Source organism: Ylistrum balloti, unplaced genomic scaffold, assembly GCF_031769215.1.
Source record: "Ylistrum balloti isolate Yb309-2 unplaced genomic scaffold, AGI_CSIRO_Ybal_v1 Utg371338, whole genome shotgun sequence".
Lineage (NCBI taxonomy): Eukaryota > Metazoa > Mollusca > Bivalvia > Pectinida > Pectinidae > Ylistrum > Ylistrum balloti.
This window is the reverse complement of record NW_026782711.1, coordinates 102,128-116,588: the sequence shown is the minus strand read 5'-3', so window position 1 is coordinate 116,588 and position 14,461 is coordinate 102,128. Positions and strand designations below refer to the sequence as shown.

The window sequence follows — 14,461 nt, the reverse complement described above, 5'->3', positions numbered from 1 at the left end:
TTCTGCCGTCGATTTTTCATTGAGTAAATGCAGATATAGGAAAATGACATTCCATTTGGCCGGGTCCGATATGCATGCCCGTTCCTCGATTTGCAGCCGAGATTTCGGGCTCTTTGGCATGACAAGAAGAGAAAATCTGTAGTCACGTTGATGAAAACTGCTGATAATGTCAAATCAGCGACTATATCGGAAATAGTTATCAATACATGTGAGTTGTACTTACACTGCTGGCAAATATTGCTAAGATTTACTATTCTTATGCCCTGTTTGCCCTTAGACACATTGATGAAGAGTATGAAATAGTCTTTACCCATTCAATTCAATATAGAAATGAATCATTGTACACGTTTCCGCGAATTCTAAATGATTTGCATTTCAAAAAGCAATCGAAATTAGTGATGTAGTTGGAAAAGCACGACGTTATTATATAAAAAAATTAACAAAAAAATCCATTTTCATCGATATTTGTCGCCTGGTGTCTTTACATTTTATATTTCCAACATTTCCTTTGAACATTCCAAGTAAAACTATCAAACCAATAAATGTTCTTAAATCTGCAAGAGTGCGTGTTTATTGAATTGTTTTTACCTAAATAATAAGCGAACAGAAATCTGGATTGCTGCACATTGGGTATTTTTTTTTATCTATACCTGCTGTCAATACATCCACATTGCTACAAATTGTACAACTGATTCAAACGCATTGTTTTCCTCATGAAAACTGTTAATGCCAACTTTTATTGGCTGTTGTGTAATCAGATCATCACAGGTCCTAGGAGTATCATCCATTGTATTCAAATAGGATGTTTGCCTTGAGAAGAATTATTGTATAGGCTGCATCTAAAAACAGTGCCCGTCATAGAATAACTAAAAACACAAAATAGGAAAAGTTATTCCACCTGTTTAACAGATCTAATCGGTAATTTGTAGAATTCAAATTAATCAAAAAGCTGGATATTGTAGAAGTGTACATAGAAAACGATTGGTGAAAGCACCTGATCGTTCTCCAGGGTACAGATTAGTGATTCTTTCGTAGAATTGATGTTATTCTAAACCATTATCGTAACATGAGAATTTAATCAAATGTTTAAATGAATTCGAACTTTACGTATACAAAACATGTACACTTTCTTATTCTGTTCCTTAGAACAGATTACACGGAAATGTTTATATTCACCCAAACTCATTATGGTTTTCTGTCGATTTCAGCTAATGTACAAAAGTCGTGTGTAGTATAGCAAAATACCTGTTACAAAACCGAAAATAACACGCAGTAAAAATACGTGTAAATTCGAATAGTTACATGATGTAATGTAGAGTTAGAGTGCGGCCAACCCTACCAGAGAGTTCTTTTCTCTCTCTCTGTAAGCCTATCGCATGTGTAACGCGACACATAGTATCGGATATCGGATTTCAGCTTCCTTGTCTATTTCATAAAAGCTTTGATTTCTATTTAAATCACATTGATATCCATGCCGGCCTGCTGCTGTGAGTGTCCTTGTTAATTATTTAGTAGTAACTGCCTTACGAAGTTTGCAGTATGGCGTACGAGCTTTCGGATCTGGATATTGGCAATAGTTCTGTCTACAGATATTTTGGTGATCGTGCTCAAACCATTTCCTACATGTTCTTTTATTGTCGTTCCTTTATTGATTACATAATTACATATCGGGTCACAACGATCTCGAACGGTAAATTTCTTATTACAAAAAGTATGTATATATGTTCCGCTATATGATGTCGATTATACTTCATAAGTAGTCATATTTCAGGAATTTAGGACAGTTCTAGAAAATTTCAGATTTACAGTGGTAAATGCATCTTCTCCCTATTGAAATCAATGTCAGACATCTGACAGCTGTTTCCCTGATGTCATAAGCACTGAAGGAACTTCTTGCTGTGGTCCTAGTACTTCTTTAAAAGTGGCATTGAAGCCAATAAACATCACTAACAAAAATGTATAGATACTGAAGGAATTATGTTGAAAAATAATGCAATATGTCCGCTAAAAGTCAAACCCTTGAATAGCAGCTCACAACTTATCAATCAGTCCACATATATGACCTTCGACACAAGATTGTAGTCATTCCCCTTGTCCTTATCGTTGGTTTGCCTCTAAACCCAGATCACCATTTACATGTATATAGACCAGATAGAAACCGGGTCATATAGTCAATAATTTAAGATATAATAAAATCTTGTTGACAAAATATCAGAAATAATATGTACAAATCAAAATGAAATATTTAATCAGATATTCGTCTTCTTTTCAATCTACGTTTTCTTTATAAGTATATTATATAATGTACCTTTCAGTACCTTTTAATGGGGAAAGATCGACATTTTCTTTCTAGATTTTTAAATATGTAGATATTTTAAATATCCCAAATTTTTCGGGTAAGGAGAGTCCCGGTTGATGGCCCTGAGTTTTCATTCTTGGAAGTAGGAATCCTATCACTAAATAAATATTTTCGTCTGAGTGGTGGCCCGTTGTATCTCGTACTTTATCAGAAGACTGCTGTCTATGCCAGATTACGGTGTAAGAGTAACACAGCGACCATGAAATGGTTAGGACTATTAGTCACCTTTGTTACATACTATGCATTTGTCAATGCAGATTTCGAAGCAGACGTGGACCATGTTATTCAACAGGTAACTATTCTTTGTATGGTTAAACCTTTCACGTTGCCTTTCTTTCTGTTGTATCACACGTTCCTGTTTTTCATATAACATTTGCTTTCACATTGTTAACGTTTATTTATAACCATGTCCCATAGTGTATGTACTGGATGGGATGTTGTTATTATGAACCAAAAGAAATTAGATCTTTATCTATATCGGTGAGTGTGTCAAAAATTCAGAGCTTAACGGTTTAATTTTGAATAGACATGTAAAAAATGTGTCACATACAGGATCAAAGTCAAAGTTCGATTCCTAAAACAACAGAAACAGATATGGCTATGTAAGTACCACAAAGATGAATGGATACGTTTTTACGTCGATAAAACGTCCGTGAATCTGATATCCAGCCTTAAATACGCATGATACAATGTATATTGAATAGTTTGTATTTACAAATTTAACTCTGAACGTTTTCGTCAAAGTTTTGGTCCATATAAAATTTATCATGAACAGTCTATATCGGATAGTTGTAACGATCGAAAAGCTTGCATTTGATGATCAACATCAATAATTTGCACCTATCCATTGCGATAGAAGTGACATTAAAAGCTACACTGTATTTGGAATTTCTCTTAATTGCTGCAGTGGTCACTTTGAGTATTTTTGGGATATCAATAAGAATTGTAAACATCGTGGTATTGTGGAGCAATGCCTTAATTAATATTCTATCGTGGTAGTTATTCTTAGGCAGATTATTCAAATTGCGTGACGAATAAAGAAATTTCAAACACAGAACAAAGGTATGTTTTAAAAACGAATCAGTGTCTTTTCAGGCTTAATCCATAGAATCCGGTGGGATAAAGCGTTGATAATCTTTATAGAATGTAAACATTGTCAGTGATTTTGGAACTCAAGTACTGGAGTCATGGACTCATACTTTTCCTGTGGGATTTGCTAAAACCCATTATACCTCTTTGTAACTGGACCCATCAAGTTTTGGAAATAATGCTCTGGACTAACCAGACAAAAATCTATAAAATAAAAAAACAACTAGTACAATATATTGCAGACAACATATTGCTTAAGATAAGTTACGTTATAAAAGTTGCATTGCTAATATGTGCCGTTTAAACTAACCGTCAAAAATGTTTTAGATATTTACGACAATAAGGATAAGCTCGGTGAATTTCATTTTAGTAGTTTCTCTTCGTTGCCAAAGTGGACGAGGTTTGTAGTTCTAATGAAGTTATCTTTATATACGGTGAACATAGCAGATAAGTAAATATCGAGGGTATTTTCCGGAAATTCAGAGCAAAAAATATGTACAGATATGTATTTATTACTGATCTGGAAATTACAAACCACCACAAGTACGGTATAGTCTATTAAGAGTCATTAGATACACATTGAAAAAATTTAAGAGACAAGGCTGATCAAAGTATAATGGGTGTTATAGTTTTACAATCAAATTGATTGTGTTTCTAATGAAACAAAGAACTACATCTGATCGTAGCCATTCCATTCGAATGTTTACGACCTCAGTTGCTTCTTAGTTTAATTATCTAACAAGTCTTTGGATATCACCATGCCTCAATCGTGTCCAATATCCAGTTCGAGGTGTTATAAAAGCTTTACATCTGAGCCGTACGTCTCGTGTCTTGTCCCTGTAGGCCCACAGATGTCGTCATAATAACCCGGGACTGGCAGTCGCCGTCGTCAAAAATGGCAAAGTAATACTAGCGAAAGGTTATGGTGTGAGTGACGTGTCAACCGGAAGTCCCACAACGAACACCACCATCTTTGGAATAGCGTCCCTCAGCAAGGCATTCGCAGCCACATTATTAATGAAACAGCTTGGACCAAACAAGTAAGAGCAATCAGATAGCGTTGTAGCACTCATTCGGTCATTGTTATGGGCCGTCTTTCAATGTTAGATCTTCTGTGACGGGAAGAGATAGAACAGGGATGTGAATGGGAAAGCAACGTTATATGAATTGCTTCGGTTTGAGCACATCATTGTTGAATTATTCCTGTACGAATTAATCACGCTAAAGAAGTTTCATATTAATTAAAAGCCATATATATATCACAAAACAGTCGACTGATTGCTGAATGTACCTTATTGAATAACAGCCTGATGGTAAGTGTTGCCCATCATTCTCGGCAGTTTTCATCGTCAGACGTTAGGGATCGTTGAATTCTGATATTATATCGTCTTTATCCTATAAACCAATGTTAAAGCCGCAATGACGTCATTTCCACAAAACTCTTATCTTCCAACTTCCAACGCGATAAAAAATTTAAAAGTTCATAACTCAATTATATATTCAATCCAAATAACGTTAAACAGTGATTTTCTGTGTTCTGAATTGAAATTGCAATAAAAAAATAGATGTAAAAAATGTATGAACACATGTTTTTTCACAAGAATTATGTAGCCAAACCAGTCTCCGAGTCCTTATCCGTTCCTCCTCCATCACCTCCTCCTCCACTCTCAGTGATTTAGTTACACCGATCGTTCCTGCTCGTTACCTAATAACAACATTGCAGACATGGCAATTAATTCTGAAGAGAAATACATTTGAGAGTTCTTGAAATCTACATAATTAAACACCGAACATTATCATCAAACAATGGGGCAGTCCAATTACCCTTACTACTTTGTTTCCAAACCTTAATCCTTATACACACCGAAAATGATATGAAATGACCTTGGAATGCATACTAACACGTGATAAGTAACAAGACTCTCCTGGGTTATCGACGATGGTTGGAAGGGTGAATCGGGGTTAAGAACACCGGGTTTTTTAAGATAATATACAATATATTGTCTCTGTCCTTCGTAACTGCTATCACGAAAAAGTTCGGTAAGGCAAATTAGTTTGCAGACTTGGATGTACATAGAAGTACCTTGGTCACATTACAGTACGTGTCAGCCTTTTACACATTGAAAACACCATTCCATTAGAAAGACTGACGTTTTCAGCTCTATTGCCAAGTAAATGCTTGACTATTAAGATTTTAGTGGCATGTACGCTTTACATCCTACTTCTGAATGTAGGATGACCAGAAAAAATTGAAAGACATAATACTCATTGTTTCAGTCTCACAATACACTCGAAAGTAGCGGATATTTTAGGAGACCATTTTCAGTTCTCTACCAATATCAGGACTTCAAACGCAGACCTTCGAGACCTCTTGGCTCACACCTTAGGAATACCTGGAAACAATTATATCCGACTCGACACTAACTTAACACTTCGGAACCTCCCTAGGTCTGGTATTTAATGTCAGATTTCCTTTTTTTTATTTAACATCCGAGCCGTTGAGTTTATGTTTAAGTTTTGTTTTCCTGTGTCTTTATGATATAGAAGTAGAATCGTGTTAATATTACATCAAGAAGAAAATCGATATTAAGTTTTTGCTAATGTAACAATGCATTTAGGTAATAATAGTCGACTTGTTAACGACAAATATTATATACTTGTAGGATATAAGTAATGTTCCAGGCTATAACAAGATACATGGATATTCCTTCATGAAGACATATCTTAATATCAACAATAAAACTACAGTAAAATAACAAGAAACAGGAATAATTCTTTTCTCCTTTTTGTCTCTATCTACCAGCCGGATCAAATATTTGAAATCTATTTACCCTTTCCGAAGTTCCTTCTTGTACAGCAACCTGATGTATGGATTAGTTACCGACATCTCCGAGAAGCTTGGTCACAAAACCTGGCAAGAGCTAATAAAAACAAACATCTTCACGCCCTTGGGAATGACCGGATCAACGTTTATGACGACCGTTAACCGAAACAACGCTGAGGTCGCACAGGGGTATGTGGATGATTATGATACTGGAGGTATCATCCCCGTACCTGAACAGCTAAACAGGTACGTCAAATGTGGAAAACGGTGCCTTCATTGTATACGTTATTCAAATATAGCAAATATCTTAAAAAATTATTAATAATAATCTACGGCATTATTGAAGTGAATTCAACTCTAATTTCTTAAAATATCTCACTCGGCTCAAAATCAGTTGTGTGAAATATAAAACTTTTTACAAACTCTAACAGGATTTCTTGCAACATCGTACGATAATGCAAAATTATATCAGTAATCGTAACATGTTTACGTTTCACTAACTCTGTCCAGCTCAACGTATTAGCCTCAATTTACAATTATTTCTATTCTCCTACATACTTTATAAATATGACCACAAATGCTGTCTTCACAGAAACTATTTTGAACAAATATGATATTTATGTCAATTATAACTATGTTCAAGTTGTTGTTTTCAGTATTTATTAATTACGTACTAATATTCATGGTTTTCAATTAATTTTACATAACTGCATATAAAAGAATCAATGTGAATTTCGTATATGACATGCAATGCAATATGTTCTCACGGGAGTAGCAAATTGCCTTCTATTATCATGTTCATGACGACATTAACTGCCTATATATGGTTTTGGAAACCCCTATTCTGATAGTTGCTGTGTGATGCTGGATGGTGTTCAGAATAAAAAGATGCCTATACGTGTAAATATCACAGCCTTGGCTAACTTGTGTGTACAATTAAGCCTACTTGGCCGACTTAAATACGGCTAGCCACTGTTAAAGTAGTTTTAGTAATTAGCTCTGGGCGGCGTGTGAGTCTGCAACTGGAGTGGAAATTCAAGGTTACTGATAGTAAAATGTCTACATATATCACACTGGCTTTCAGACATATACACTGCAGGTTATAGTGTGCTACCAAAACTAAATACTTGAAAGAAAATAAATCTTGATTTATTCCTTGTTTTAGTACCTTGGTAATGCAGTGTCGATTTCATCCCGTCTGGGGGGTCAGTTGCGCTAAATAACTGCCTCCTTCCAAACCTTTGTTAACATTCGTAGAAATACGGAACATCATGAATTTGATACAATATAAAAAAAATCTTATTAAAGAAATATGCACGCGAAAATACGGAGTATTTTTTATTCCTTTGTTATTATATGGTGGATAGGCACTGGGGCACGCTAGCAGGATCTGGTGGTGTAATGAGTAATGCAGTGGACATGACGAAATGGATGATGTTTCATTTGAATGGAGGGAAAAACTCTGCCGGACATCAAGTAATAGATGCGCATGCGCTAGCGTCCATATATGTCCCCAGAAATGTGATTCGCAGCTCAACGGTGGGTCGCTATTTCACGAAGCCAGACGTTCCCGTGACAACAAGCGAGAATAACTACGCATTTGGTTGGAAAAATGGTTTTTATAGAGGTAAAGACTTTAAATTCATAACACGTCTTACTATAAGATTTATCATTCTCCCTTACGTAGTTGACGGAGGAAGTGAATTGCTTAGCGTATACATACGTGCGTTCTTCCCGGTGTTTTTAAGACAAAGCTTGTCTACAAGACTTATCATGAAAACCCTTGGGAGATCAATTTCATAAAGCAGTAACACGCCAACGTGATCTACACCTGGTCGTCGATTAAGTTTAAAGGTCAACTGTCACATTTTCCCATTTCCAGGAAATGCTGTGTATGCTTTAGCGATCAAAAGTTTACAATTGCTTTTGAACATCTCATAAATCTCTAGATAGATTGAGTTTATGTCCATATCATAACATCATAAAAATAATTTCGACACTTGATTCCTCAGCTAAGGTTAAAGAGTCAAGGTCGCATCAAAAACGTTTTTAAATCACATCAACTTCACACCTGATTGGATGTTGGTGATCATCAGTAAAGTACAAAGGTCAAAGGTCACACTTCATCTTTTTCGGAACATTATCTTCGAACTGATGATATGTACAGAAAATTGTTTTTATAAGACAACCAGAAACAGATTATAGTGTGACGTTTCAATGACTACACGGTCACCTTCATCTTATTACACAACCAGAAACAGACTATAGTGTGACGTTTCAATGACTACACGGTCACCTTCATCTTAAAACACAACCAGAAACAGAGTATAGTGTGACGTTTCAATGACTACACGGTCACCTTCATCTTATTACACAACCAGAAACAGATTATAGTGTGACGTTTCAATGACTACACGGTCACCTTCATCTTATAACACAACCAGAAACAGATTATAGTGTGACGTTTCAATGACTACACGGTCACCTTCATCTTATAACACAACCAGAAACAGATTATAGTGTGACGTTTCAATGACTACACGGTCACCTTCATCTTATTACACAACCAGAAACAGATTATAGTGTGACGTTTCAATGACTACACGGTCACCTTCATCTTATTACACAACCAGAAACAGATTATAGTGTGACGTTTCAATGACTACACGGTCACCTTCATCTTATTACACAACCAGAAACAGATTATAGTGTGACGTTTCAATGACTACACGGTCACCTTCATCTTATTACACAACCAGAAACAGATTATAGTGTGACGTTTCAATGACTACACGGTCACCTTCATCTTATAACACAACCAGAAACAGATTATAGTGTGACGTTTCAATGACTACACGGTCACCTTCATCTTATTACACAACCAGAAACAGATTATAGTGTGACGTTTCAATGACTACACGGTCACCTTCATCTTATAACACAACCAGAAACAGATTATAGTGTGACGTTTCAATGACTACACGGTCACCTTCATCTTATAACACAACCAGAAACAGATTATAGTGTGACGTTTCAATGACTACACGGTCACCTTCATCTTATAACACAACCAGAAACAGATTATAGTGTGACGTTTCAATGTGGTCACCTTCATCTTATAACACAACCAGTTTCAATGACTACACGGTCACCTTCATCTTATAACACAACCAGAAACAGATTATAGTGTGACGTTTCAATGACTACACGGTCACCTTCATCTTATTACACAACCAGAAACAGATTATAGTGTGACGTTTCAATGACTACACGGTCACCTTCATCTTATTACACAACCAGAAACAGATTATAGTGTGACGTTTCAATGACTACACGGTCACCTTCATCTTATAACACAACCAGAAACAGATTATAGTGTGACGTTTCAATGACTACACGGTCACCTTCATCTTATAACACAACCAGAAACAGATTATAGTGTGACGTTTCAATGACTACACGGTCACCTTCATCTTATAACACAACCAGAAACAGATTATAGTGTGACGTTTCGTTTCAATGACTACACGGTCACCTTCATCTTATTACACAACCAGAAACAGATTATAGTGTGACGTTTCAATGACTACACGGTCACCTTCATCTTATAACACAACCAGAAACAGATTATAGTGTGACGTTTCAATGACTACACGGTCACCTTCATCTTATAACACAACCAGAAACAGATTATAGATTTCAATGACTACACGGTCACCTTCATCTTATAACACAACCAGAAACAGATTATAGTGTGACGTTTCAATGACTACACGGTCACCTTCATCTTATAACACAACCAGAAACAGATTATAGTGTGACGTTTCAATGACTACACGACTACACACAACCAGAAACAGTCACCTTCATCTTATAACACAACCAGAAACAGATTATAGTGTGACGTTTCAATGACTACACGGTCACCTTCATCTTATAACACAACCAGAAACAGATTAGTGTGACGTTTCAATGACTGTGACAGATTATAGTGTGACGTTTCAATGACTACACGGTCACCTTCATCTTATTACACAACCAGAAACAGATTATAGTGTGACGTTTCAATGACTACACGGTCACCTTCATCTTATTACACAACCAGAAACAGATTATAGTACGTTTCAATGACTGACCTTCATCTTATTACACAACCAGAAACAGATTTAGTGTGACGTTTCAACCTTCATCTTATAACACAACCAGATTATAGTGTGACGTTTCAATGACTACACGGTCACCTTCATCTTATTACACAACCAGAAACAGATTATAGTGTGACGTTTCAATGACTACACGGTCACCTTCATCTTATTACTCAACCAGAAACAGATTATAGTGTGACGTTTCAATGACTACACGGTCACCTTCATCTTATAACACAACCAGAAGAAGATTTTAGTGTGACGTTTCAATGACTACACGGTCACCTTCATCTTATAACACAACCAGAAACAGATTATAGTGTGACGTTTCAATGACTACACGGTCACCTTCATCTTATAACACAACCAGAAACAGATTATAGTGTGACGTTTCAATGACTACACGGTCACCTTCATCTTATTACACAACCAGAAACAGATTATAGTGTGACGTTTCAATGACTACACGGTCACCTTCATCTATATTGAGACGTTTCAATGACTACACGGTAACCTTCAACATATAACACAACCAGAAACAGATTATAGTGTGACGTTTCAATGACTACACGGTCACCTTCATCTTATAACACAACCAGAAACAGATTATAGTGTGACGTTTCAATGACTACACGGTCACCTTCATCTTATAACACAACCAGAAACAGATTATAGTGTGACGTTTCAATGACTACACGGTCACCTTCATCTTATAACACAACCAGAAACAGATTATAGTGTGACGTTTCAATGACTACACGGTCACCTTCATCTTATTACACAACCAGAAACAGATTATAGTGTGACGTTTCAATGACTACACGGTCACCTTCATCTTATTACACAACCAGAAACAGATTATAGTGTGACGTTTCAATGACTACACGGTCACCTTCATCTTATAACACAACCAGAAACAGATTATAGTGTGACGTTTCAATGACTACACGGTCACCTTCATCTTATAACACAACCAGAAACAGATTATAGTGTGACGTTTCAATGACTACACGGTCACCTTCATCTTATAACACAACCAGAAACAGATTATAGTGTGACGTTTCAATGACTACACGGTCACCTTCATCTTATAACACAACCAGAAACAGATTATAGTGTGACGTTTCAATGACTACACGGTCACCTTCGTTTCATCTTATTCAACACAACCAGAAACAGATTATAGTGTGACGTTTCAATGACTACACGGTCACCTTCATCTTATCACAACCAGAAAAGTGTGATTATAACACAACCAGAAACAGATTATAGTGTGACGTTTCAATGACTACACGGTCACCTTCATCTTATAACACAACCAGAAACACGTTTCAATGATTCATCTTATAACACAACCAGAAACAGTGTGTGACGTTTCAATGACTACACGGTCACCTTCATCTTATAACACAACCAGAAACAGATTATAGTGTGACGTTTCAATGACTACACGGTCACCTTCATCTTATAACACAACCAGAAACAGATTATAGTGTGACGTTTCAATGACTACACGGTCACCTTAGATTATAGTGTGACGTTTCAATGACTACACGGTCACCTTCATCTTATAACACAACCAGAAACAGATTATAGTGTGACGTTTCAATGACTACACGGTCACCTTCATCTTATAACACAACCAGAAACAGATTATAGTGTGACGTTTCAATGACTACACGGTCACCTTCATCTTATAACACAACCAGAAACAGATTATAGTGTGACGTTTCAATGACTACACGGTCACCTTCATCTTATTACACAACCAGAAACAGATTATAGTGTGACGTTTCAATGACTACACGGTCACCTTCATCTTATAACACAACCAGAAACAGATTATAGTGTGACGTTTCAATGACTACACGGTCACCTTCATCTTATAACACAACCAGAAACAGATTATAGTGTGACGTTTCAATGACTACACGGTCACCTTCATCTTATTACACAACCAGAAACAGATTATAGTGTGACGTTTCAATGACTACACGGTCACCTTCATCTTATTACACAACCAGAAACAGATTATAGTGTGACGTTTCAATGACTACACGGTCACCTTCATCTTATTACACAACCAGAAACAGATTATAGTGTGACGTTTCAATGACTACACGGTCACCTTCATCTTATAACACAACCAGAAACAGATTATAGTGTGACGTTTCAATGACTACACGGTCACCTTCATCTTATTACACAACCAGAAACAGACTATAGTGTGACGTTTCAATGACTACACGGTCGCCTTCATCTTCAAACACAACCAGAAACAGACTATAGTGTGACGTTTCAATGACTACACGGTCACCTTCATCTTATAACACAATCAGTAGAAGATTAGAGTGTGACGTTCCGATGACTACACGGTCATGTTCATCTTAACACAACCAGTAGAAGATTTTAGTGTGACGTTTCAATGACTACACGGTCTCCTTCATCTTATAACTCAACCAACAGAAGATTTTAGTGTGACGTTTCAATGACTACACGGTCACCTTCATCTTATTACACAACCAGAAACAGATTATAGTGTGACGTTTCGATGACTACACGGTCACCTTCATCTGATAACACAGCCAGAAGAAGATTTTAGTGTGACGTTCCGATAACTACACGGTAATCATCTTATAACACAACCGGAATAATATCTTTCCTATAAATACCATCAAAAGCATCACATTCACCTGTGAGTAAGAAATCGATGGCACTTTGTCAATCCTTGACACCTTTCTAGTAAAGACAGATTACGGTACTATCAAAGAATTGGTCTATAGGAAAAGATGCACACAGACTAATACCTCAACTTCTGATCGCACCTCCCCTTACATCAAACATTTGGAGATCCTGATTTGGCAATCCAAAGCCTTACCAACTTATTTAGTGAAAGCAAAGGAAAGACAGGAGACGAAACACCAAGCAAACGAACAAAATAAAAGGATAGGCAGTCATCCCTGACATCTAAGGCCTGTTAGAAACTATTCAGAGGATTTACCGTGGTCATAACTTTAATGAACATCAGAAAAGACATTGAATCTTTAGGCAAAATATTCACCAGATCAGAGCGTAAGCATTCTCAGACCCCAATCAATAAATCGACACTTGCAGTGCATTGTTACCATCCTGTGTACTTTTTCTATAATCTGTTTACAATCTCGTCACACTATTTTCGATCTATTGGTTGTGTTATAAATATTTGTATTCTAGTCACATTTGACAACTTTTTAAACAGTGTAGAAAGCTTGTGTAAAAGATAGCACATTAAAACCTTAACAGATTCTGTTGCACATAAAACGATCACAGTGTTAAGGATATATACGTGATTACATTCTACTGTCTTAATTTCTTGTACGAAATACTCATTTTATTTTTGCGAAAGATTCGAAACGTCTTTGAAGTTACAAGTATATTTATTTTCAATTTTTACTCAAAGATCTTGCGATGAAAATAATATAATTTATAAAAATAATTTATTGCATATACACTCTCGTGTTGTATTTTTTTTTTTTTTTTTTTTCATGTTTCACGATGTCTAAAAAAATAACAGAGGTCAATTATTTATCTTCATGTTTTAGACACACACCTCTATAAACAACCAAAATTAAATGTAAAAAGCAATGATCTAAACATTTTCGACACTATAAGTGAGAGTAGCCAGTTTAAAACAGCTATTTGTGAGTTAATGAACGCTAGGTGTAAGTTATCAAACAGTAAAACGTCCCCGAAAGGTACTTTAAAGATGGAGATGGTCATTTGTGACGGTCTAATCGTTTTAGAGCACAAGGTATGCTCTCAACAATGACGCTGTTTGGTTGATGTATTCCACATTTACAAGTATATTCTCTCTTTACGGAGTTTGTTATGATACTAGAATCACATTTATTATCCGTAAGGGATACAAGGATTTTGATATATGACCCAACAGTTAGCAGTATTGTTTCCCTCTTATTCGGTGAAGTTTTTAAAAATGCTTTTATTAGTATCGTTTCAGTAAAGTTTACATATTCATTATAGATTTTATTAGGATAATACCGAGGC

General features: G+C 36.1%; 1 protein-coding gene across 1 annotated transcript in view; it reads left to right on the top strand.

Annotated features, from left to right (window-relative positions):
* Positions 1 to 14,461, top strand: part of LOC132562079 (uncharacterized) — a 79,580-nt gene that overhangs the window by 63,747 nt on the left and 1,372 nt on the right. Inside the window, exons 4-8 of the mRNA XM_060226809.1 lie at positions 2,531 to 2,651; positions 4,292 to 4,488; positions 5,726 to 5,896; positions 6,252 to 6,518; positions 7,640 to 7,899. Coding sequence (XP_060082792.1) covers positions 2,531 to 2,651; positions 4,292 to 4,488; positions 5,726 to 5,896; positions 6,252 to 6,518; positions 7,640 to 7,899 — 1,016 coding nt within the window. The remainder of the gene's footprint in view (positions 1 to 2,530; positions 2,652 to 4,291; positions 4,489 to 5,725; positions 5,897 to 6,251; positions 6,519 to 7,639; positions 7,900 to 14,461) is intronic.